The 26744-nt window shown below is 44.4% G+C and overlaps 1 protein-coding gene and 1 long non-coding RNA gene across 2 annotated transcripts in view; one reads left to right on the plus strand and one right to left on the minus strand.

The window, feature by feature from the left end:
* Positions 1-671: 671 nt before the first annotated feature.
* Mylip (myosin regulatory light chain interacting protein) lies at positions 672-24474 on the minus strand. The gene is made up of 7 exons (XM_059263104.1): positions 24179-24474; positions 22898-23088; positions 10158-10343; positions 6747-6944; positions 6020-6178; positions 4097-4523; positions 672-2451 (listed from the first exon to the last, which is right to left on the minus strand). The coding sequence occupies exons 1-7, from the start codon at positions 24263-24265 to the stop codon at positions 2362-2364; spliced, it is 1338 nt and encodes a 445-aa protein (XP_059119087.1). The 5' UTR covers positions 24266-24474; the 3' UTR covers positions 672-2361.
* A 190-nt stretch (positions 24475-24664) lies between these two features.
* The window catches only part of LOC131910333 (uncharacterized), a 7366-nt gene continuing 5286 nt past the window's right edge, over positions 24665-26744 (plus strand). Inside the window, exons 1-2 of the long non-coding RNA XR_009379107.1 lie at positions 24665-25174; positions 25312-25396. This is a non-coding gene — a long non-coding RNA (uncharacterized LOC131910333). The remainder of the gene's footprint in view (positions 25175-25311; positions 25397-26744) is intronic.

Consider the following 26744-nt stretch of genomic DNA (forward strand, 5'->3'; position numbering starts at 1 on the left):
AATAGAGACATTGTGAATCACTACGAGTCTGATACTCTGGTGCTTTAAGGATGTGATAAACTGTGTCTTTGACTATTTTCTTCTTTTAAAGTTGCAGGGCCCAATAACAACTTAGTTGGTGTCTAATAAATATGCTGAATAAGTGAACTGATTCCTAGAAGTCAATGGGAGGCACATTTGGGTCTGTCTCCCAGTTTTAAAGGTATCAGTTACAGATACCCTATAGCTAAGGCCCAGAAGTAGCCTGCAGTGGTACTGTAGGAAGATAGCCCTGGATACCACAGTATACTGTTTCTGCTGTTACTGAGCCCTGTGAGCCACGTGTGTGGCCATCACAGGACAACTTGGCCAAGATGCTGTTTCCTTCCAGTGTATGTGGATTCCAGGGATCGGACTCAGGTCATCAGGCTGCTCACCACTTTTACTTGGTGAGCCATCTTGCTACCCTCTTCTCCAATTTTCCTTTTCATCTGCTTTGTATGTCACAGCATCATGTTCACCTGCCTTCTAATCCTGTAGGTCCAAAACCACAGATGAGAGAAAAGCTGGGCAAATCCTCTCAACAAAGACAAACTCCTTACACATTTTCAAATTTTCAAACCTTGACGTGAGCGCTCACTCAACAGGAAAACGCTTTAAATGACAATGACCACAAGAACACAAATGCCCAGTTCGCTTTCAAGTCTTTATTATCCTGAATATAAAAGACAGAAGTCCTCTAGGATATAACAGAGTTTTTTTTTTTTTTAATGTGGAAACATTATTTTTTTTTACAAGTGAAAAAATAAATAACCTCTTGGAATAAAGGCTTATATGCTAATATGTGCCATAAAAAAGTAGAGTTTTAATATCTGACAAAATGTCTGTGCAAAGAAACAAATGCATAAACACATTACTGCTACATTAAGGCAATATGAAACGTAGACTCGGAAATCTCAGTAAAGTGACGGTGTAGGTTTCTAGCTTTCACTTAGCTAGTATTGCACCCGATGAGGTCAGCTAGGTTTCCTGACACCCTAGAAAACCCCCCAGCTCACTAGCTTCCAAAATGCCCAAGTGGGGGTGGAAATATGATTAAGACTATGGGAACCGAACAAACTAACCCCACCTCTGAAAGATGCAGGGCAGGGGCAATGCAATGACTACGGAAGCACTGACAAGAAAACATGAACAAAGCGAAATCAAACGCACACACAAAGGAGACACTATCTAGAGACCTATGATAAGGCTGTAGAAGGTTTGATCTTCAGGCAAGGCAACACCCATGGGTGCAGCTGGAGTGAGTGCTTAGGGGACGTGCAGAACCACCTGAGCACACCAGGAGCCTCTCTGACACTCTTGCCCTGTCTGTCTGTCTGTCTGTCTGTGAACTTTCCTTTCCAATCTCCAAATGTTCCAACAGCTCAAAAGCCCAGGGAGTGTTTGACTATGCCATGGAAGTCATTTAACCAAACTGGTAACATTTTATCACCGAAAGGCATGGGGTGCAGGGTGTGGGAAAAGAAGGGCTAAGAAGTCACCCACGTTGAGTTACCTGTTTCCTCTCAGACACACTGGTTTCAATCTGACAACATGTTAACCCTTGAGAAGTCACAGGACTGCTTTTCAATCTGCTAGCTTTCCAGTCATTCTTGAATGAGTTATAAAGACAGAAATGACATTATAACAAGGACTATTTCTTTAAGGAAAAAATTCCTATTAAAAATGTTCAGCGCTCCATGACCATAGAAAAAGAACCAAGGAAATTTTAAAACTCTTATAAAATCTGCTGCCTTGGGAGAAGTTAAGGAGACGTATGACATCATTTCCTAAAAGGTACCCACTGTTGGGCTATGGTACCACTTAACTGACAAAGACTATTATCTACTCCTTTACTTGATCATTAAAAAAACCCAAAGTCCAAGAAGGAATGTGTCTGTCCCAGAGCTCTTCCTGGTCGCCACTGGGGCTGTTGCTTCTACTCACGGAAGAGGAACGGCTGCATTCTTGCTTCTCTTTTCCTCTTTGTGTCTGAAAATGTCTCATGGCAGATGGGTGTCGAGAGTGAGATAGTTCCTCACAAGGTTCTTATTCTTACAGTTTACAATACTGCAGCTCATGGGGACCTGGCCTGTCCAGTAGGCGCAGGACTCATTAGATGGCAGATTGACTTGTGGGGACATGGCCTGTCCAGTAAGCGCAGGACTCATTAGATGACAGTTAGATTGACTCGTGGGGACATGGCCTGTCCAGTAAGCGCAGGACTCATTAGATGACAGTTGGATTGACTCGGGGGGACATGGCCTGTCCAGTAAGCACAGGACTCATTAGATGGCAGATTGACTTGTGGGGACATGGCCTGTCCAGTAAGCGCAGGACTCATTAGATGACTGTTAGATTGAGGAGACTGGTATGGGTTGGCAGGTAGACATGTTGGACATGCTCCACACGTGATCTGCAGACTGGACATGACTGGAAAAGAAGCCAACATTGGTTAGAATGTTTGCTGGACCTGGTCTGGGAGCTCAGCCTTGGTACCCACCACACTCAGCTTTCTAGATAAGCTGCCCTTGCGATTTCTAAGCTATCAATTGCTCTGTTAATAGGCTTGAATGTTTACACTTTATAAGGATTAAAAATGAGAGTTATGAAAAGACACTCACTGAAGAAAATTACATTTTCTGGCCAACTGTGTGTAAGTGTGTGTGTGTTTTGCTCAGAGACCAGTGGTCAGCCTCATGCATTATTTCTCAGATGCTTTCTGCCTCTTTTTGGAGACAGGGTCTCTCACTGGCATGGAGAACACTGATTAAGCTAGGCTGGCTGGCAGATGATCCCCAGGGGGTCCTTCCTGTCTCTACCTCCCCAGCACTAGGATTAAGAATTCAGGTCCCAGTGCCTTGCAGTATAGAGACTTTATTGGCTCAGCCGGCTCCCCAACCCTTCGGTTAATTTCAGTTTTCCTTCCTGAATGCTGGAGCCATATATATAGGAGGAGGTCACTGCTACTCCAACCACCATGCTAGAGACATGTCTTAGATAGGCCTTGGCTCAGCTATTTTGGGGCCAACATCAGTGGGCAGATGCCTTATGATCAGAGGTAACAGGTCTCTGGTGGCTTCTTGGGCAGCACACACCCTTCATTGGCCATAAGGGAAGATAGGCACAGGGTCAGAATACATGGGCAGGAACAGATAAGCCCAGGACTTGGAGGAGAAACCCCTCCCTGCAGCAGCACAGGCTCCTGAGCTCACTGTCCAATCTTCAGTAGCTCTGTAACCGTAGCATGTAAGGACTGGGTGACATGCAGGGCTAGGTTTATGTATATACACAGTGACATTTAGCAGAAACTTCTGAGAAGTGAAACCAAGTATAAAATTTATGGTAAGAAAAAATGTAAGGTGTAAGGAAGGAGACCTGCTATATATGAGTTGCTTTTATTTTTCTGTAGGAAAGTTAGTTTGACTTGCTAGCAGATAACAGCCAATAGAAAAGATTTCTAAAAGTATGAGCAGTGATGAAAGGAAATTAATGGGCTGGTGAGATGGCTCAGTGGGTAAGGATGCTCGCAACCAAGTCTAGCAAACTAAGTTTGACTTCTGGCACCACATGGTAGAAGGAAAGAATTGACTCCTGCACACTGTCCTCCGACCTCCACATGTGCACTGTCACACACACACACACACACACACACACACACACACACACACACGAATAAATTAAGTATAGAAAAAAAGATAAATTAATCACAAATAGAGTAAATAGGTCACTGGTAACAATAATGTATGTATTCTTTAACTAGAATTTTAGGCAATAATCCAGACATTCCTACTGTGTGGTATCAGAACGCAAGAGGCCATGTAAAGTGGAAGAGGCAGGCCTCGATTCTAGTTCTTGCTTTAGCTCCAAGATGCATTAATTTCGTCAGTCTGGACCTCATTTCCGAAACCACGTGGTGACAAGAGGGTGCTGATCCCCGTGTTTATAAGGGGCACAATGACTTAGTCACTGAACACAAAGACCTTCCCAGGTGGAGATGGCTGCTTCCCACTCTGTGTGTTGTGTGTGCACCTTTTAGACCCTTCTTAATGGACAGGAGGGCCAAGTGAGCCCTTACCTGCAGCTGGGCTGCACAGCTCTCGCAGCACACAGTGTGGCCACAGGGGCAGAAGGTGGAGTTGATCTCCTCCTCGCAGCACACCATGCACAGCATGGCCTCCTTCAGCTTGCGCAGCTTCTCCTGGAGCACTCTGGTCTGCTGGCAGCTGAGGCCCTCACAGCTGCTGCAGCTCATGCTGCTGTCAGAGGACTTCAGAGGCGAGCTGGGGGGGCTCTGGTCACTTCGTGAGACAAGGTCCACAACACCGGCGTTGTACAGAGCCCTCCTGGCGTGGTCGTATACCTCCTTGGATGTTCTTTTGATATCAAAGACATACTTCTTGCCAAGGTTAATGTTCTCATTGAGAAAGAGAGATGCCAAGTGGCCCTTCAAGTCACGACTGTACTGCATCATGACGGCACTGGTGACGGTGTCACACCTGAAGGTAAGCGTGGACATCTGATTGAATATTGAAAAGCCTAGGAAGCTTCATAACTCAGACTATCAGATACTGTTATCAATAAAAATCAACAGACATTTAGTGCTCTGTCTTCTATCTTGTCATTATCATTCATCTATCAATCTGTCTTCTATTTATCTATTTATTAATTATCTACTATCATCCATCCATCATCTATCTACCATTCATCTATCTGCCTACTTATTTATTCACTTTTAGAGATTATGTAGGTCCTAGAACTCTCCACGTAGACCAGGATGACCTTTAACTCATAAAGATCCACCTTCCTCTGTCTCTGAGTGCTGCAACTAAAGGCATGTGCCACCACATCCAGCTTTTTTTTTTCTCCCTTGAGACAAGGGACCCAGGCCGGTCTTGAACTATGTTGCCAAGGATGACCTGGAGCTTCATGATCCTCCTGCCTCCACCTCCTGAGTGCTGCTGGGATTACAGACATGTACACCATGTCCAGTGCATGTGGAGCTTCATGCATGTTAGGCAAGCACTCCATGGACTGAGATACATGCCTTACCAAGACAGTTAATATTCTTGTGTGCATGTCTAAGCTCTTTTCATTTTATATGCTTAGTAGCTCGATGACTCCACCTCTGCGCTTCTCAGGGGTCTCCAAGTACCTCCAAGGAAGCAGCTGTAAATATGGAGATGGGTTTCCACAGCTCCTCCGGGCTGTGAGCTGCCATCCAGCAGTTTGTGGAAGCAAAAGGACATTTGCTCTTTGAAGTTTTGGCTTTTATATTAAACATGTCTACAAATTTTCTGTTCTGCTCCATAGTCTATTTTAACATAACAAAATTTGAAGGCTTCCTCCGAACTACATTTTTCTCTTTAATTTTTTCTAAGTATGAGCCTAATCACAACTAAGCCTGAAAGTACCCTCTAGAATGTAGTTTAAAAATCCTCGCTGTGGCCAGGTGTAGTGGTGCATGCCAGCAATCCTAGAAGTCAGGAAGCCAAGCCTGGAGGACTGCAGTTGAGTTTGAGGCCAGCCTGAGGTATGTAGTGAATTTCAGGCTGGCTTTGGACACACAGTGAGATTTTGTCTTCAAAAACACCAAGTAAAATGAAATTCAAGTTAAAAAGTATCCCGAGTGTGTAAGATGTGAGGGCTTAGAACAGGGACGTCCTCAGCAGAGAAAGACCTGTGCCGCTGTGCTGTTCTGGGAAAGGACACAGCCATGGCAGAACAGGCCCAAGGACTGGGGTTATGCTGGGAGGTGGTTGTGGCAGGAAATAAAGTGAGAGCAGAGCAGGAGACTGTAAGTGAGGCACAGGTACACGCCATTCTGTGCCGATGAGGGCTCCACCAGCACTGCGAAAGGAAGGCTCGGAGTAGCTATTCTCTCCTATTCTGTACAAGACTCTCGGACTCAGGGCCAAGAGAAATGACAGCAACCTGCCAGCCACCTAAATACACTAAGGGGACCTGAGCTCAGGAGACGCATGGTGGTACATGCCTGTAGAACGCGTGCGTTTCGGTGATGGCTCGGTAGAGCCCACTGGCTGCCCTGGTGCTGATCATTTTAAACAGGAGCACGATGCTGTTCCCAGACTCCTTGGTGACGGTCAAGTAGACATTCTTTCCTGACTGGGTGGCCATCTGCACCACAGGATAAGCTATCCTGAAAGGCAGGAGGAGAAGAGTGAGCAGACACAGAAGGGAGAGCTCAGCATGGAGCTGACATGCCCTCGTAGGCTGCCCGTGACCCGGCAGTGAACCAGACACAGCCTGGGGTGTTTGGTGATGATTCTAACTAGTTATGCTGATGCAGGACAAGCAGTTGTGGCATGGAAACAAGTGTTGGAGTGCCCTCGGGGTGTGTGTGTGTGTGTGTGTGTGTGTGTGTGTGTGTGTGTGCAGAACTAGATACAGGTATTTATGGCCTGAGCCACTATGAAAAATAATAATTCTGCCACACTAGTGTACTTTAAGTTAGCATTTAAGAAATAATTAAATAGTTAAAGCTTGAATGCAATTAATAAATAAATTAAAAAAATGAATCACTGCATTGATAGAGGTGTCTAGTGAATTTCTGTCCATTTTGTATTTTCAGAAAAAAGCAACAGATGATAAACATGCTTATGATTGTATGTGCGTGCGTGTGTGCGTGCGTGCGTGCGTGCGTGCGTGCGTGCCTGTGTGTGTGTGTGTGTGTGTGTGTGTGTGTGTGTGTTGAAGACTCAGGTTACCTGTTCATCGGACTAAAGTCATCTTTACAAATGGAGATGCCTTCCGGTCCAACCCCAATGAGGAGTTTCTGTCCTTCGCTGTCTCTCACAGCATGCCACTCTACGCCGTAATTCTCCATGGCTGACACGACCTGCAGAACCTGGTACTCTGCAGAAGCCTGGCTGATGCCCTCCAGCTCCTTATGCTTCGCAACAATGCTGTGGAGCATCCAAAGGTGCCAAGTTAGACAGGTCAGTTCACACATTCCTTAAAGCTTATATCTCACTAGTGAATTACAGGGATGTGGTCATTTATGGATCACGAAAGCATTTACTATGAAATACTTCTAAGACATTGTTGGAATCACAACTATGGGGCCAGTGAGATAGCTCATTGGGTAAAGGTGCTTGCTCAAAGCTTGAGTTTGAACTCTGGGACACACAAGATGGAAAGAAAGAACTCACTCTCACCAGCTTTCTTATACACACACACACACACACACACACACACACACACACACACACACGTATTCTTTAAAAAAAGATCTCAACAAATATCGAGAACCCATCATTTGGGAATACTGGTAAACTGAAAGGATTATGGAAAAATCACTGAATATATGCACTAGACTGCTGTAGGATGGTCTGTTTGTCAAGTGTGTTGCTGATTGGTCAGTAAATAAATCACTGATTGACCAGTGGCTAGGCAGGAAGTATAGACGGGACAAGGAGGAGAATAAAGCTGGGAAGTGGAAGGCTGAGTCAGAGAGACACTGCCAGCCGCCATGATGACAAACAGCATGTGAAGATGCTGTAAGCCACGAGCCATGTGGCAAGGTATAGATTTATAGAAATGGATTAATTTAAACTGTAAGAAAAGTTAGCAAGAAACCTGCCACGGCCATACAGTTTGTAACCAATATAAGTCTCTGTGTTTACTTGGTCGGATCTGAGCAGCTGTGGGACTGGCAGGTGAGAGAGATTTGTCCTGACTGTGGGCCAGGCAGGAAAACTCTAGCTACAAATGGCGCCCAACGTGGGGCAAGAGTTTCCACCTAAAAACTGAGAAAAAAGATTCTAAAACGGAGCTAAAAACAGCTTCCTAATTGTCTCTCTCAAATGAGCGGCAGCTGCCAGTTTGAGCTACTGGTGGGTTCCTAGCGTGCACGCTCGACCTGCAGTATGGTGGGAATGAGGCCTCTGCAAGTGGCACATTAAGCTGCATGGTGGATTTAGCCTTTGCTAGTCCAAAAAAAAAAAAAAAAGAGGTTTCTGGGCTACACGCTGCTTGGATAAAAGCATAGACCCACAATAGCTCCCAGAGCTGGCGAAAAACGTACTACCTCCATGTTGGGAAGCTGAGGTGGGTGGAGCCATCAGCCACAGCTGCTGCAGTTTAAAGCAATAAATTCACAATAAGACAGATTCAGACCTAATAGTTTACAATGTGTGTAAAATATACTTAGGCTTGAAAGAGACAAAAAAGGTGATATATACAGTTATATAAACAAATACATAGTTTTAAAAAATAAAGTCTTTAAAGAGACAATAAAATTAATATAAAAAATAAGCCACGTGAAGATGAATATTACACAGAGAATCTGGATTGTGTTGTCTTTGGGATTTTTAACTGCAGAAAAACATTTGATTGTAAAAGATGTTGAGTTAAACCAATATGTATATTTTAAAGATACCTTGACTTCAAAATTTGGATATAAGGATATGTTGCTTTGGAAAGGAGACTCTGCTTTTGTTCCCACAGAAAGCCAAAGGCTATGGATTTGTTCCAGATTAAGATACATCAGGTTTGACCAGCCAAGACCCCCTGAAAGGTCTCCGATGACACCATGGCCCAGATGATTCAACATCCAGAATGGTTTGAAGGCAACTGGCTCAGACGATACACCCTCATGGACTATTCCATAATTCTAAAATTTTCTTTGTGTTCCCATAAGATACAGCGCCCCTTTCCAGCAGGAAGTAGTAAGAGAAGCTACGCCCAAATTCCCAAATCATATGTAATTTTACTTTGTTAAGGTTAAAACCTTCCTTTTGAAAAAAAAAAAAAAAAAAACGGGGGGAAGTGCTGTGGGATGGTCTGTTTGTCAAGTGTGTTGCTGATTGGTCAGTAAATAAATCACTGATTGGCCAGTGGCTAGGCAGGAAGTATAGGCGGGACAAGGAGGAGAATAAAGCTGGGAAGTGGAAGGCTGAGTCAGAGAGACACTGCCAGCCGCCATGATGACAAACAGCATGTGAAGATGCTGGTAAGCCACGAGCCATGTGGCAAGGTATAGATTTATAGAAATGGATTAATTTAAGCTGTAAGAAAAGTTAGCAAGAAACCTGCCACGGCCATACAGTTTGTAACCAATATAAGTCTCTGTGTTTACTTGGTCGGGTCTGAGCGGCTGTGGGACTGGCAGGTGAGAGAGATTTGTCCTGACTGTGGGCCAGGCAGGAAAACTCTAGCTACACTAGACAAATGTGTAGGCTAGATCCCCTCATATATTTATCTACATAGACTTTATAAGTTTCCTGATAGGCTAGCAGCACAGGGGACTGATTAGATTATTTGCAACTGAAGAAAACATAGATCTATGTTCTCTGTTGTGGCAAAGCAGTCTGAACTGTGGTCCTTGGTGATCTGGTCTCCCAATGTAGCCTTCCCTTGAGTATGGTCTGGGTTAATGATCAGCTTCTAATGAACAGAAAATGGTGGAAGACCATTGCCTGGCATGAAGCTGTCTTCTGAGATGGAGTCATGAAGGTCTGATTTCTTTCCTGGCTCTTCTCTCTTGCTCTTGGATCACTCACATTGGGTGATCCAGCTACCACACATGAAAGGGCCCTGACGTCAGATGGCAAGAGAAAGAGGCTGGCCAAGAAGCTACAGGAGTCACCTGGACCCAGAAGCCTCCCTCAGCTGGGCTTTTAGATGAGACTGACCTCTGGGGCTTGCTCTGCCCTCAAGCCACAGCTGTGTCCCTGCCCATGCGTTCCCAGATAACGTCTGTTGGTTTAAGCTGAGTTTAGGGTTAGCTTGTTACACAGGAAGAGGTAATTGAGCCGCCTAAGTTAGGCCTCAGGCTGTAATTCTTGCTGGGATGAAGCAAACACCAATAAACATGCTGGATTTTTATTGTAGGAGATTTACAGATTTAAAAGGTCAGGCACTTTGGAGATCCTTGTTATTTATGGAATTTCATATAAGGGCGTTTATCTGCGTGGACTGTTTTGTATTGGTAAGCTTCTCAAATAAAAGGCACATGAATCTTCTGAAAATGACTGGCTAAACCTGGCAGTGGCCTGCACTCTGCCTCACAAATTCCAAGACAACACCGTAAGTTTCCTGATTCTTATCAAGTCGGTGGCTATGAACACTCACGCTAGCCAGAGTGCACAGCTAGCCTCCGGCGACGGCGGCCTCACCTGTTCAGGGTCGCGCTGGAGAGTTCCTTCTCACACAGGTCCTCATAGTTGTACTTGGCTGTGTTCTGGTTGTAGTCTCCGAATTTGGTCTGGGCCAGGAGGGCGCTAAGCTCCACTGCCTGCTCTGGGGAGCACTGGAGGTGGCCTGCCAAGAGGGATTCTTTAATGTGCAAGAAAAAGATATGCCTGCAAAAGAAGGAGAGAATGACTGAGGCTTGCTTGGGATAACAGTATCTGAGCCAGCCTTCTGGGCGGGGGTGTGGCTAAGGGAAAGAATGCCCAGCGCTGTTTAAAAAAAAAAAAAAAAAACCTAGCTCCGCTAGCTTTGCAATTTCACTCTCAAGTACTTTCTTTTTAAGCAAAGAGACCAAGTATAGAGGCAGGGCTCAGCAGATGAGGGAGCTTGCAGCCAGGGCTGAGGACCTGGGTTCTACGTCCTCGGTCCATACAACAGAAGGAGACTCCCCAAGAATTGTCCTCTGACTTCTGTGTGTGCAGCATGGCAAGCGCCCTCTTCAAATCAGTAAATAAAATGTCAAAAAATGTAAATAATAGAAACAGGCCAAGTTAGCATTAGAATGTGTTAAAGGCAATTTAAGAGTCAATTTTGTTTTGTCTGTTTGGTTTGGTATTTTGAGACAGGGAATCAAATAGTTCAGGCTGGCCTCAAACTTGCTATGTAGCTGAGGGTCCTCTTGCCTCTGCAGATTATACACATACACAACTCCTCTACTCAGCTGGAAAACCTGTTTTGTAGTAAATTTTGACTTCAGGGACAGTAAAAAAGAATGTCCCCTGAATTCTCAGAATCCTACTTCAATGCCCACCTACCAGAGACTTCACCAGCCAGATGACCTTCAGCATGTCAAAGACTATGGACAGAGGACAACCTCGGGTGTCATCCTCAGAAATACCATCCACCTCTGGCAGAGTGTCTCACTGGCCTAGATAGAACCTATTGGGCTAGCCTGGTTGGCAAGTGTATGCTTGGAATTTTTTTAACGGGATGCAGGGATTGAATTCAGATCCTCACGCTTGCCGGACAAACAGTTCTCGCTGAACCTTCCTCCAGCCCCTGTCTCAGAGCTCTTCAGACCAAGGTCTGTCTATTCTTACCATCTGGGCCTCCTTGATCCTACTCATGGCCTAAGAGTGACCAGAGTTTCTGTGACCTGGGGACCCCGCTTCCCTCCAGATTCTGCATCCCACCATCCAAGCTGCTTGCTATCATTGCTCCCAGTAAAAACACTGTCTTTCTGCTCAAAGTCCTTCACAGGGATGCCCGATGGTGCCTGAAACCCAGGCTTCTCCACTAGTCGCCTCCAGCCACAACACCTGTCTCTGTGCTATGCATAGGGACCACCCTACTACTTGGACCATTCAGCCTTGCAGCTACCTGTCCCGATGGCCTCCTCTCCTGTCCTCTAACTTGGTCACTTTTTGATCTACCTTGCATACAGACCATCTACTTCTGGACTGTGTTATGTAACAAGTTACAAGTAACTTCGAGCTTCTTTAGCTAGCTGCACCTGGGCTGGCTTAATTGCCTCTAACATCAGAGAGCTCCATAAATGCATGTAAAACACCATATATCTGTGTTATTTTATATTGCAATTTTGCTCTGTTTGAGCCTACACTAAGTACATGCAACATTAAATTCTACATTTACTACAAGGTATGCATGCCACAGAAATTCCTGGGAAAATCCAGATATTGTTTTTATTGTCCAAAATCCTGAAGAGGTTATCTGAGTCACCACAGAGGATAGGCGATACAACTTATCTCTGGCATATGTGAAGTTTTAACTTCCTTTGATGACTTGTGGCAGCCTCTGGCAGGTGCTGGAAAGGCACAGTCATGAATTCTAGCCATTGGTGAGGTCCCAGACCCTGTGTAAGCTCAGCTCCTCCCTTTCCCAGCCCTCCACAGGGCCTTCACTTTTGTACCACACCTGAGTTTGCCTTTCAAGGGACGAGTGTAGTGGGTAGCCATTCCAGCTTTGATCTGGAAGTTCCAACCCCCATTGAGGCTTTGGTAACTGTCACGCCTACAAGGCGGGGGCTGAGAGAGGACCCTGAAGACCCGAGATCCGGATGCACGGCTCTCTTGGTTCCTGGACCCTGGACGCTGGAGGTAGACAGAGCAGAGTTCTCCAGAGAACACCACCAGACTGTGCCACACCTTTCCCAGACCCTGTTACCTATCCCTTCACTTGTGAGTTACCCCACAAAGTAAACCTCCCTTTTAACTACGTGGAGTGGCCTTAATAATTTCACCAGTAGACGAGCATGAGAAAGGTAAGAAAGGAATTAGGGCAAGAGCGGTGACAACGGCGAGGGACTGTGTTAAGGACCTCACATGACCAGGCCGACAAGATCCATTTCTCTTCCTTAACTGAGGACTAGTCAGTTCAGTCTTCTGCACATTCAGTAATGATAAATGTTTAAAGTGATGAGACAGCCTTAAACGTTTCAGTTTCTTCCTAAGATTCGTAGCAGCATTCAAAGAGAACAGACACCGCTTTTATTAACCCAGACATCTGGTAGTCTTTAAAGTATTTCTTCCATACTGCTAAACTGAGAAAGGGGCCCTGCTGGGGCCAAGGAATTACCACCGGAAAAAAAACCTGCTTTTAAAATAGCTATACAGCTAGCTGGTGTGGTAGCCCACACCTTTAATCCCAGCACTCTGGAAGCAGAAGCAGGCAGATTTCTGTGAGTTTAGGCCAGCCTGGTCTACACAGTGAGACCCCCTTCTCAAAACGGGGGGGGGGGGGGGGGGGGGGTAGGAATAAGACACTTTCAGAGGGTGCAGGTCTATATTCTCACAAAACCCTGCTGTTGCTCACAGGGAAAATGGACTCTAGATGTACTTCTGCCCGTTCAAGCACAGGGTATATTTTCAGGAGCCTCCGGTCCGAATCTATGCTTACACTCAAGAAGAAACCATGTGCCAAAAGATTTTAAGATTAGCACCGCAAACTGAGCCTTCGCAATTTAATTACTGTGAATGTAAAGGTCTCTTTTGACTTATTTTCCTAGCATAAAGTTTGAAACTGCTTCCTGCTTTATTAAACAGTACGGAGAGCTGCCAAAGACGACTTTTCAAATTTATTCAATTTCTTTTTCCAAATTTTCTACGCCTACTTCTGGAGGGACAGCCGCCAAAAGCAGAGCAAAGGAACGGAACGGAACGGAATGGCAACCCAGCGTAAACAGGTGGCCAGGAGCCTAGAGCAATGCCATCCTTCCCCAGGAGTGGGTGAGAACTGGAACAATGGCCTGGGGGCGGGGCACACTGGTGTGCTCCAGCCAGAGGAAGGCTGAACTGTGCTCAGAGCCCAGCAGGCACAAGCACTCCTGCTCACAGTCTATGCAGACCTCTTCCTGCATGCTGCAGTTTTCATGGCTTTATGGCCACCTTTCATTTCAAGTCAATAAAGATTTGTCACACTCTGCCTCTGTGCCCCGCCCCACATTGGGGTTATGGGATGGACACATCTGTCTGATAGTTGTTTTTTTTTTGTTTTGTTTTAAGATGGAACACACACAGTCTTTGGAGGAAAGGAACGTATCTCATCAAAACAACTCCAATCACAGATGGGCTTCTGGGTGACAAGGGTCCAGGCACCAGTGTAAAGGAGTGGGGGTGGCCAATGTCACCAGGCCTGATGAGCTATCACAAGACTTATCTGTGTGCTCTTTCCGAAGGGGAGGGTGGCAGTGCTCAAAAACATGTTTCCAAAAGGGAATTCAGTAAGGGCTCAGGATTTGGGTGGCTTTGACTTAGGATGAATTCTTAATAGTTTCTCACCTTAACTATCTGCCATATAACTATTTGGTTGTTTTGTTTGTTTGTTTGTTTGTTTTAATGAAAGGGGTGAAAGGTTACAAATAATATGAAACAAATAGATGTAGTCAAAAAAGTCAGGCCTGTAGAGAATAATTTTTAAAAGTATATCTAACAAGTGGATAATCTATCTAGTTCCATATATATTACAACATGGAATCACACACAAAAGGCTTTGAAAAATACCTACTTTGTTTTAGCAAATGTCTATGAATACATCCCATGGACATTAAGCCCATACTACATTTTCTATGTATTCCTACGGTTATACTTGGAAATTAATTTTTAAAGTTTTAATCGGTTACTAAGAACATGGTTATTTCCAATATAGCCACACTGTGGGGCCCAGTGTGCATTATTCCAGCCAAGACAGATATTTGTATCATAGATACAAATGAATTCACAGTGCTATAAAAATAGGGTGAGGGGCTGGAGGAATGCCTCAGTGGTTAAGACCACCAGCAGCTCTTTCAGAGGACCGGGGTTCAATTCTCAGCATCTACATGGTGGCTAACAACCATCTATAACTCCAGTTCCAGTGGATCTGAAGCCATCTTATAGCCTGTGGGCAATGGCACTTATGTGGTGCACAAATATGGACATGTAGGCAAAATATGTAGGCAAAACACCCATACACAAAGTAAAAATACAATGTTTTAAATTGGGCAAACTTTAAGATGTCAAATTTTAATTTTGAAAAGGAAGCAAAATCTTTAAAAAATTGCATTTACTTATTCACTTTATTGTATATGTTTGGGTGAGTGCCACAGTATATTTTTGAAGCTCAAAGGGCAAATTGTGGGAGTCAATTCTTTCCTTCCACCATGTGGGTCTCAGGAACTGAACTCATACCAGGTTGGTGGTGAGAATCTTTATCCTAAACTCAGACCAGGTTAGTGGCAAGCATCTTTATCCACTGTGCCATCATATGGTCATGAAGCACTTACTCTTAATATATTTTTGCTTCAAAATTCCTCAATAATTTCTCTTTTAAAATCCATGCCTTTTCAGGGGCCAGAGAGATGGCTCAGCAGTTAAGAGTTCTTGTTGTTCTTGAAGAGGACAAGGATTTGGTTCTGTGGGCACCAAGCATGCATGTGGTGCACATGCATACATATATACATACATGTAGGCAAACACTCATACACATAAAATTAAACAATACAATTTTTTAATTAAAAAAAATAAAATCCATGCCTTTTCATAGTGTTAATAACAGGAACCATTTATCTTGAGGGCTTGTGATCAGAGGACTCTCTTGTCTGAACACTAACCATCTCACAGAAATACTCTCTAGTACTCATGACAGAACTTTCCAGAAACTAATTGAAAGCTCATTGTATGGGTGATGTTTGAATGCTTGTTCCCCAGTTGAAGAACTGTTGGCCTTGTTGGAGGAGGTGTGTCACTGAGGGCTTGGGCTTTGAGGGTTCAAAAGCCTGTGCCATCACCCAGTTAGAGCGTGTTCTCTCTCTCTCTCTCTCTCTCTCTCTCTCTCTCTCTCTCTCTCTGTCTCTGTGTCTCTCTCTCTTTGTGTCTCTCTGTCTCTGTCTCTCTCTTTGCCTCCTGCTTGTGGATCAGGATATAAGTTCTTAGCAACTGCTCCAACATCATGCCTGCCTGTCCACTGCCACGATGGACATGGAATTGTGGAATTGTGGAGATCTCAAACTTTCTTTAATAAGTTGCCTTGGTCATGGTGTTTCGTCATGGCAACAGAAGGCAACTAAGACAGTTACTGTTGGGCACAACCTCCTAGTAATCTTGCCACTTACATCATTTTGAAGAGCTTTTGACAACAAATGTAAGATAACTAGATTCAGCCTCATATTCCAAATGCAAGTAATGAACCCAACACGTCTTTAGAATGGCTAACTAGTTATTTTCAAAACCCCAGTTGTCAACAACTGAACCATAATTTCCCCTGAAGTGCATGCATGTGAAGTATTGTCTGGACTGCCATTCACCTCAGGCAGACCCCATTACGATCAAACATCCCATCTCTGTCCAATGAGTCACTTAACCGTACAGGTTTATTTTAAACCAAACTCTGACTGCCAAGTTCTTTTTAAAAGTGACCCAAAACAGAAATTTCTATGAGAGTTTTTTGTTTCAAATCTTATAACATTCTCATAAAATCAGTTCAGGATGGAATATAGGCCTATATGTAAACATTAACACCATACTGGCTTGAGAACCAAACCAAAGAGTACCTTTATGACTAGGGAGTAGACAAGGCTTTTCAGAACATAGTGAATAGATTCCAGAAAGAAAAAAAGAATAAATTAGACCTCACCAAAATTAAAAACTCCTACTCACCAAAAGGCATGAGGAAAATAAGCAAGCCACAGGGGGAACATATATTTATAAAACTCAGATTTCACAATGAACTGGTATCTAGGATACATAAAGAATGTGGACAGCTAGGAGTAAAGGAGAATGATCAAAATGGGTGACTTGGACATTTCACCAAAGGAGATGCAGGAAAGGCCAATAAGCACATGTAAATCTGACAGACATCATTAATCATCAGAGAAATGCAAATTAAAACCACAACACTCCACCACCATGTATCCACCAGAAGGCTGGCAGGGATGTGGAGACACTCGGTTTTCTTACATTCTTTGGGAGAGTAGGAGTTCGGAACAGTACATATGCTGTGGGGAAAGGTCTGGCAGTAACTTCCACAACTAAACAGTCATACCACGACCCGGCTATTGTAGTCTCGGGTATTTACTCAGGGAAAATGAAAACACATGTGTCTACAAGAAAAAAAGAAACAAAAGCTTGTATTAGAATGTTCATAGCAGCTTTATTCATAGAAACAGACGCTCATCAGTAAGACTGGATCAACAACAGTACGAATACTATCCAGGAGTCGAAAGAAACAGAGCAGGCTGGTATTTAACTCAGAGTACTGACCTAGAATGTTCAAGGCTCTGTTCAACCCCCAGCATATAACAAAGCAAAAAAAAAAAAAAAAAAAAAGAAAGCAGAACAAAGAACTAAGGAAAACTCCACAGATACATGCAGCAGTGTGAAAGGACCTCAACAAAATTTATGATGGATAAAAGAAGGCTGACACGAAGCAGAACCTACTGGATGGTTCCCCGTGCAGACAGCTGAACAGGTACAACAAATCTAGCATGGAAAAGCACAGTGCTGACAGGGCAGTCAGGAGGTAGAGGTGGGCAGTGTGGGCTGAGCGCAGAAAGATGAGGACTTCTAAGATGATGGATGATGCTACCGTTCTTCATCTCGGCTGAGGGGTTGTTTAAACATGTACCCACTGAGTCCCAGTAAGAGAGAAAATTAGGATTTATGTTTTATCCTATGTAAATTTTAACTAGAAAGAAAAAAAAAAAAAGAACCAAATGCAAGCAGTAAGTTCTACTTAATGATAAGCACACTATAGTATTTATAAGGAAGGGTACTTACACATGACCTGTTGAAAAGTGTGTGAAAAACAGTTGATGGATAGTTGGAGGGGCTGATAAATGATTAACTATATAATAAAGTAGGCACATTAAACTTAATAGTAGGCACTAGGGAGCCTGTATGGGTGTTCATGATAAAAGCCTTGACCTTTCCTCCATGTTTGAGATTTTTAGGAGGTTCAGAATGCCAGTGTATTAAAAGCTCCAGCTACATCAGACCATCAGGCCTACCTCATGGAGGGCTTACAGTCGAGCAACCTGTCAGGGGCAGATAATTATCATAGAGCTATTAAGTCAGGTCCCTCCCTGGGCTCAAGGGGATCTTTTTCAAGCCCCAAAGGGAACTACTCTGAAAGATGTTCTTCCTTGAACCCTAAAGCAGTTCAGACATGAGGACTGTCAGAGAGAGGCTTCCAGCCTGGAGAGCTCACAGCCTGTGCCAGGAAAATACTGGAACTTCAAAGCACAAAGTCTGTGCTTCTAAAGAATGTCCTCACCCATGGCAATAGGTGCCTGTGTGGGCAAGCTGTCAGTCTCTGGCCTCTGAATGCACATGCATGGACATGTGCACCTGCACACTCACATACATACATACATACATCACATGCATAAAACATACTCCCACTCACAAAATGAATACATGAAATACCATTTTTTAAAAATGCTTTTTGAATACTTCATATAGATGTACAGGCTGAAGATGCCCAAATGAGAGTTCCTTGTCTAAAATTAAACACCACACAGAAATGCAAATACCCCTTAGTTTTGGCAAAAAGAAAAACTTTAGGATTCAGAAATTCAATTTATAATTTCTTTGGAAATAATGTATATGTATGCTTTTACTTTTTGTTTGTTTGTTTAACTTTCTTGGCAAGTGAAAACAGATAAGGGAGTAGAGAAAAGAAAGAAAGGAGACATGGAAAGGTAGGGATGGGAGAGGGAGGCTGATTCTGCCATCCCATATACAGTATAAAGAACATAAAAAAAAACTTTCTAATAGATACAAGAGTCTTCACAATTGACACACACTGGCTGCAGTTGTGACTCGTGTAGAATGCACTCACTCTTAATCATGCAGAGGTAAATTATGTAAGCAGCCTTTACCATCACAGACAACCTTAAGAAGGACTTTGAACATGACTTACAGACCCTGGCTAGGGCCAGTCTGACTGGTCCTGAATTGGTTTGAAATCACCACATCTCATTTGCTTTGAGTTTATCTGTGGTTTTGGCTCTATGAGCTTTTTTGGTTTTGTTCTGAGACTTCATTTATTATTATTTTTTTATTTTATGTGCATGAGTGTTTTGTCTTCATTTATGTATATATGCGCACCACATGCATATCTGGTGCCCTCAAAGACAGAAGAGGGAGTTGGATTCCTGGAAATTGAGCTATAGGTGGTTGTGAGCCACCAGGGGGATGCTGGGGGTCAAACTGGATCCTTTGCAAAAGCAACCAGTGTTCAAACCACTGAGCCATCTCCAGCTCCACATTTGTAAATTCTTATTTATTGCTTAACAAGATAGTTACACAGTGTACGCTTGATAGGGTCTGAGGATACATTACTGATCAATTTTGATGGAATTTGCATTACTGGAGTAATTGACAATGAACAGAAGTTGCTGTAATGTTACAAGTACATTAATGCTCTAAAAGAAAGACAGGCGATGTCTTGGGAGAATTCAGTCTCCCAGGCAGTGCTAGAGAAGGCATTCTAGAAAGAAGTGACATGTTGGGGTTAGGAATCAGGGAGGGATTTAATCCTTGCTGCCCTAACTCAGAGATCTTGAGGAAATGTCATGTCCAAGACTACAGCATTTCAATGAATGTTCAGTTCAACACTCATGGAGTGTTGTACTGGGGCTATTTTCTAGGAGGAAAAAAAAACAACCCAGATGTTGGTTAACCTTAACTAAACTGGACTGTTCTGAACGGAAACCACAGAGCTCTGAAAATGTGGCCAAGCCAGGAGAAACAGAAAGACCCTGCCAGCAGGGGATGGTATAATCACCACCGTGGAAACGAAACGTGAGCCTCCCTCATCTCCAGTTTGGAAAATGTCGGCAAAATTCACTGTGAAGACCTGAGAGCCCCTGAAAGGCAGGAGTTTCTACTAAGATGATTATTATTTCAGATTTACTTCCAGAGCACATTAATTTGTTTCCCTGTTCATTTTGATCCACAGCATGGCAAACATCTGCTGAAAATACCTGTTGTCTCCATCTGTAAACCAGGCCAGCCAGCTGAACAAGACTCTCCTTCTAGTCAGGCCCCTCATTCAAGAGCAAACGGAATAATCTCAGTAGGGTCACCAAATCTAAAATTAAGCCTAAAACCAGATCAGCCCGATCTACTTATCTAAGATAGTATTTGAACCAAGCCTGCTGCAGAAAAAATGGCTTCTTCCTGGATCCCAGGGTCCCCCAATGGATCCAAGGCCTTCCTGCCTGCACCCCTCTTAGCAGTCATCCTGGTCTGATGCTAAGAAGTATATTAATAGCCTGTGTACATTAAACTTGCTCTACTTCGAGCACACTGCTTAGTGGTCTACAGAGGACAACTCTGCCCAGTTATTTCCTATTAATAAAGTGTCCAGACCCCCTCAGTACACTAAATGCACCCTCATGGCTTACTTCAGTAAAGCCATCTCTTAAAACTGAATTGTCAAAGCTGTATTCACTCACTATACAAAAAGATCTACAGTAGAATCATAGCCTTTAACATAATATTTTATAACAAACAAGAGGACATCAAAAAGTTTGTCAACAGGCTTTTTTTTTTTTTTTTGCTAATACCACATAAAAGTAAAAAAATAGTTTTGTTCTTTAGTACCATGATAAAAAAAATAACTAATGGTAGGCGGCTGGAGAGACGTCTCAGCAGTTAAGAGGACTTGCTGCTCTTTCAGAGGACCCAAGTTCGAGTCCCAACACTTACATGGTGGATCACAGCCTTGTGTAATTCCAGTCTCAGGGGATCCAATGCCCTCTTCTACATCCTCAAGCACCAAATGGTGCCCAGGTACACATGCAAGCAAAAGCCATACACTTAAATAATTTAAAAAATATTAGATTGGACCTAGCACAACTTCTGACATCCTAATTAAAGGGTACAAATGCAAATTAGATATTACTTTATGAGGATATTAAAACAGACTGGTCATCAAGCTTGGGCATTTTCTTAAAAGTTTTCTATTTCAGATAACTCTACAAAGCTATGCAAAATTCACCAACGTAATAAAAGTACTCAAAGGTTTATACTACATTAGCCTCCCTGTCCCCACTTTCCTTATTCCCAACTGGGGCTTTGGGTAGGTTAGGCAAACACTCAACCACTCAGCTGTCATTTTACCTTTTATGTTGACACAGGGTTTCACTAAGTTCCCCAGACTAGACTCGAACCCTTACTGTAGCCCAGGCACAACAGAACTTGTAATCTTTGCTTCTGTCCTCCCTCCCAGGCATCTGAGATTATAGGCCTGCTACCGGGACCAGCTTACACTCACCATTCTATGGGGTTTCTAAAAAGAATGAAAATCAATGGAAATTACCCAGTTGAACTAGGAAGGTACATACTTTGAGTGCCATTAGCTATAAATCCCAAGAGTCAAAGACAACTGAGTCAATAATGGAAAAAAAAAAAACAATGTAGGCAATTTGATTCAAGTACTAATTCATAAACGTCTCTTTCTTACATGAATAAAGTAGATTTGATAATAGGTATTGACCCAATTACAGGAGCGTGTGCGTAGGTAGAGACCATCTCATAGTCCATCATAAAGCATGAACACATTCTCAGTACACATTTATTATGCTATTATCCTTCCACGATTTAAACAAAGTATTTGCTTTTCCAAGTTCTGGCTTATTTCAAAACTAAATTTGTATCACTAGAATTGGGTTGCCCCTGGAAGCCCTGAAATCACTGCGGCACCACAATACCACTGCTGCCAAAAATTAAATTAAAAAAAAAGGCCAATGCTGGGTCATATTTTTTTCTTTTCCTAAACTTAGGAAGCTTTTGCAAATCAGATTTAAAAAAAAAAAAGATGTGGGCCAGGGAGATGGCTCAGAGGGTAAGACGTTTGCTGCTGAGCCTCACAGCCAGAGTGCAATCTCTGGTACCCACAGAGTGGGAGGAGAGAACCAGTTCCTGAAAGCTGCGCTGTCACCTCCACAGGCGTACAGGTGTGTGTGCATGCACAGGTGTGTGTGCACGCACAGGCGTGTGCTCCAGCGCTCACACATACAGATACAGAGTAAGAGTTAAAAAAAGCCTCTTGTGACTAACAGAGACGGCTCAGCATCTATAAGCATGCCTTTACATGAATAGTGGTAAGGTGTTTTCAGAAACACTAAAAATTCACTATGCCAGTGTCCTTCATAAACGAAATCTCTCTCAACCTTTAACGAGCCACGGCAAGGCAAAGGAGCTATTTCAAATCCAAATGATGGTATTTTAAAATGTTTCCACCATTTGTTTGGTAAATAAAAAAAACAGGGAACGTTAAAATCTCCCTGAGGATCCTGTTCCCTGATTCTGAGTAATCTACAGAATCGCATTTTTCACATGCATGGCACTTTTCCAAGCCACAGGAGTATGGAAAACATCAGTGCTGGGATCCAAAGTTTGCTGTGCTTTCAAAAGTAATCATTTTCCTTTTTTCAAGATGCCACTGTAGGTCTCTTGCATTTCAGTAATAAATATTAAACATCACTTTGCTATTTTGGTTCATCTTTGAGAAAAGCATTAGTCAGTCCAGAGGGAAACACTATGTTTTTTTGGTTTGTTTGTTTTTTTTGTTTTTTTCTGTCATTTGAAGAAGGAGACCACATGCTTCAGTTGTCTACTATGGCTGGTGGCCCTTATTCTAACAAGGAGGGAAAAAAAATCTAATGCCCAACGGTCATGTTTAATATATCTGCGGGCTGGAATTCAGTTACAGTGGCTTTCAAAGAGTCCTTTTATTAAGTTTTCGTGAAACTTAAAAAAGTTTTAAAATCTGCAGGAGGCCAGACAGAGCACTGGCGCTACACACTGTAATCTGACACTAGGCTGAAGACTGACCAAGTTTAAGTAACCCAAGAGGAACTGTTTCCTGCTTTCGGTTAGAACAGTCGACAATGACCTGTAGTAACACTGCCGAGGCGGGGTTACTAGCGGGCAGTAGATGTTGCTGTCAGGAAGTTGGTGTCTGGGGTTTTCTTTTTCTTTTTCTTTTGTAAGAAGTCAACCGGGCTCTCCCATTAATAGTATAGAGACCAGAAAAACCAAAACAAGAGTTGGAAAACCCACCCAGGCCAACTGTGCTTTGCAAAACAAATTTAAGTTTTTCCTGAACTTCCTCTGCACGGAGTCAAATTTGCCCGGGAACATCTCTGAAAGGCATGATAGTCCCTTCTAAGTGGAACCAGAGGTATACTTGGCATTGGTTTATTTCTGCCTCACTTTACCTTGTCTGCTCCTGTAAGATGAGATGGGGCTCCACAAAGAACTTGACTCTCAGTTTGAGCCGGTAAGGTGCCAGTCCGTCCATCTGCTGGGAGATCCGGTTTCTCAGATTCAGCCATAAGCTTTCACCTTTGCTGCCGGTGAACTGCAGTCCAAAATAATCAACTTCTATGATCCCCAATCGCCGACACACCTAAAAACAAAGGTAGCGGGTATAAGCAATGTAAACTCAAGGGCTCCCTCTGAGAGAAGGGCAGCCACTTACTTGGACCTTGTTATAATTCCAGTTCTACCTTGTAATAATTCCAGTGGTAGAATGGAAAAAGAATGTTTTTAAGGTACTATCGATGTCCAAACCCAGAGCTCAGAGGAGGCTCAGCCTTGCTTGAATATTTCTAGGGTCTGGCCAATTGCACAGAGAAAGGAGTCCCCCAAAACAGACTTTCCAAAAGCCTGAGAAGGAAGAATCCAAGGGTATTTTATTTCTTACTCCAATCGCTGGAATCCCCTCCACCAGCACCATCTGCACAGCTGATTTGGCAGCTTATTATCTGGACAGTTTTAACCATCTGGATTCCAAAAACACAAACACATTGGGGAAGCATGCCACAAGTGTCAGCTAAGCCTTACAAGTGGCTTTCCAATCAGCTCAGGTCTACAGGTCCCGAAGGCACAGTGTTTGAAGGGGATCAAATGTGTCTGCCATATCCACCATGCAAATACGCTCAGAGCCTTGTCACACTAAAGAAAACACACGTGTAAAGACCCCAAGCAGGAGACTGCCAGAACCGTTCCCCGCAAATTACCCAGGATACTCAGGAGCCCCAGCAAGCCAGGAGTGTCAGGTGAACTCTCCTTCTGAAAAGTGGCTTGAGACCTGGGCCCACCTGGTCAGCTAGGGAACCCCGGAGCCCGCGACTGCCTGCAGCCACCTCATCTCGGGACGTGGGTGGCACTGCCGGGCTTTTGCGAGGACCCCACGGGCGGCATCACGCACACACCTGCGGCAGGTGTGCCGGGCCGCCTTCTTTAGAGAAAAGTGCCGGGGTAAGGGACAGGGTTGCAGCTCCCGGCAGTGTCCTGGTTCCCAGGCCCGGGATCCCCCCACCATACGCGTTCTCTACTCCCCCCACCCCCGCCGCCCGCGGGGAGGAGGAGGCTGGAGCCTGGCGTCCGGGGCGCGCTCCGTGGGCCGCTGCTGCAACGTCGCCCGGCTCCTGAGGACCAAAGCCCCAGGCTTCCCGGGGACAAGCGGGGATCCCCTTTCTGATCGTCACCCCCACCTGGTTGAGACAGTCCTCGCCGTTGGCTTTTGCCTCCACCTCCACCTCCATCAGCACTGCGTCCGGCCTCGTCACATAGCACAGCATGGCTGGGGCCCCGCCACCGCCGCCACGGCCGCTTCTTCTCGGGTGTACGCCGGGGCTGTCGCCTCACTGTAATCGCTCTAAGTCGGCTCCGGGCTCCGTGAGGAAGGTGAAGCGGTGCGGCCGCCTGCCCTGCACCCCACGCAGCCCGCCGCTCGCGTCCCCACCACCCCCGCGACAGCCGGCTCCTGGGTGCTCCACGGCCGCGCCGCTCGGACAGCCCGACTGCTTGCGCCGCGACAGGCACGCGTCTTTTATAGAGGCCCCGCCCCCTCCGGCGCCGGCCTCCGCCAATCACGGCGCAGTTGCCCCTCCTCCCCAGCCCCGCCAGCCAATACATAGTTCCGATAGTCTGCAGCCCCACCTCCCGGCACCGCCTGTCGAGCTGCGGGAGGTGGGAGCCCCTACCCCCACCCCTGTACCGTCACGGCCTCTGCCGCTGGGCGACGCTCCTCCTAGCCCGCTGTCGCCTGCAGCTCCAGGGGACGCCTTTCTGTCCTGGCTTTAGAGGACCGTGATCAAACGCTCCCGCGATGCCACTGTTCTCACGACTCCCACTCCAGTAACCAGGTGGTTTGTGAGAGCCAAGAGGGAAGCCGGCAAGCCCGAGCCTAAAGTTAAGGCTTTCCGCCCGGGATTTGCCACTGAGGTTTGTAACACGCACAATTTGAGCAGAAAAGTTTTTGCAGTTGACCAATAATAAGCTGGGTAGCTTGATCTGATAGCACCATTCTTACATTAACGCGTGCCAAGGGTTTTTAATGCGTGGGTTCTGCTAAACCGAAACACCTAACAGAGAGCTGGGGCCTCCATTGTGTTGCCCATCCTGTGTAGCATCGAATTCGCTCACTATACACCTGATACTTCCTCTGTCTTTTCTCTGCGACAGCCAGATGTTATTCCATCTTAAAGGTAAGGGGCTCACCTGAGGACCTAGCGTGGCGGGGGTGAGGAGTTAGTCTCAATAGAAGAGATTATTTGTCTTACATGTCTTCACTACCTGTTTCTCTTGGTCTATACAATTACTTTGTCTCTTTGGTTTGTAACAGTGCTTCTCAACTTGTGGGTCGCAACCAGTTGAGAGTCAAAGGACCCTTTCACAGGGGTGTCACCTAAGACCATCAGAAAACACAGGTATTTACATTATGATTCATAATAGCAGCAAAATCACAGTTATGAAGTAGCAACGAACTTAATTTTATGGTTGGGGGTCACCACATCGTGAGGAATTGTATTAAAGGGTTGCAGCATTAGGAAGGCTGAGAACCACTGGTTCATGAGATAAGCCAGATGTGGGTTTCAGCCTTGAATCCTTGGAAAACTTTGTCTCAATGAAGCCTGGTATCCTCACAGTAGAATAGAGACTAGATGCTAATAGGAACTAGACTTCCCTCAGCATCCCTGTGAAGCAATCGCCATCCCTGCCTGCCAATGACTGTATCTCTGTCCCAGTGGCCGTTTACTTGCTGTGTATTTAAGACAATGTCTTGCTATATAGCTCAAGCTGGCAGCGCACCTCATACTTGGGCTCAGTTATACTTATTTCTGAGATGTGGAGAGAATCAGAGAAGAAGGGATGAATCTTAACACAGCCCTTGGTTTAAGCCAATTCGGGGCAAACGTATTCCGGCAAAGTCGGACGCTTGCATCGGTGGCTTCATTCTGCTGCTTGCTCCCTGCATTCCAGGCGGCAGATTTGGGAAATGTGTCCGGGAGATAACATTTAGATTATCGTTATCTAATCTCTGCTCCATCACGTGAATGTTCAGCACAAGGAGAGGAGGCCATATGGAAACTGGTTATAGTGGTTAATATTTTTGAAAGGCCAAAACCAAAGCTAGCTAGCTTAAGAAAAGGGGAATTTAGGGGACAGATTTGGGGAAGCCCTAGAAACTGAGGGGACGGACCAGAAGTGGAAACGAGTGGAAAAGAGCTGAGGAAGAACAAAAACAAAACAAAAACCCAAACAAAATAAATAAAAACAAGAGAAGAAAATAAAACAAAAGCATTGCTATTTTTGGGGAGCAGCTGTCTTTGAGACTGTCTTCCTTTGGGTTTGGGCAGGGATTTTTTTTTAATGGTTTTTTTCAGGGAAATGATTCTATATTTATATTTTTAATATGAGCAGCTAAATAATTTGTAGAAGCACAGGAAATGTCTGTCAGGTTTAAATTTTTTTAATTAAGAAAAATTTAACAACCATCATTTGCTTACAAAACAGCTGATTAAGATTGACAGGGGGTTATCTAATCCATATCCATTGAGTTCCTTTTCTGGGATCCTCAGTAAAGATCTTATCATTTTAAAACCAAGTAGCACCTGATAAGGGCAGGTGAAATGGCTCTGTAGGTAAAGGCACCTGCCACCAAATCTGATGACCTGAATTTGATCCCATGACAGAGAGAACCAACTCCCACAGGTTGTCCTCTGACCTCTGCATGTTACACATATGAACGCTAAGATATAACAATTGTTTTTTTAA

This window comes from Peromyscus eremicus, chromosome 5, assembly GCF_949786415.1.
Source record: "Peromyscus eremicus chromosome 5, PerEre_H2_v1, whole genome shotgun sequence".
Lineage (NCBI taxonomy): Eukaryota > Metazoa > Chordata > Mammalia > Rodentia > Cricetidae > Peromyscus > Peromyscus eremicus.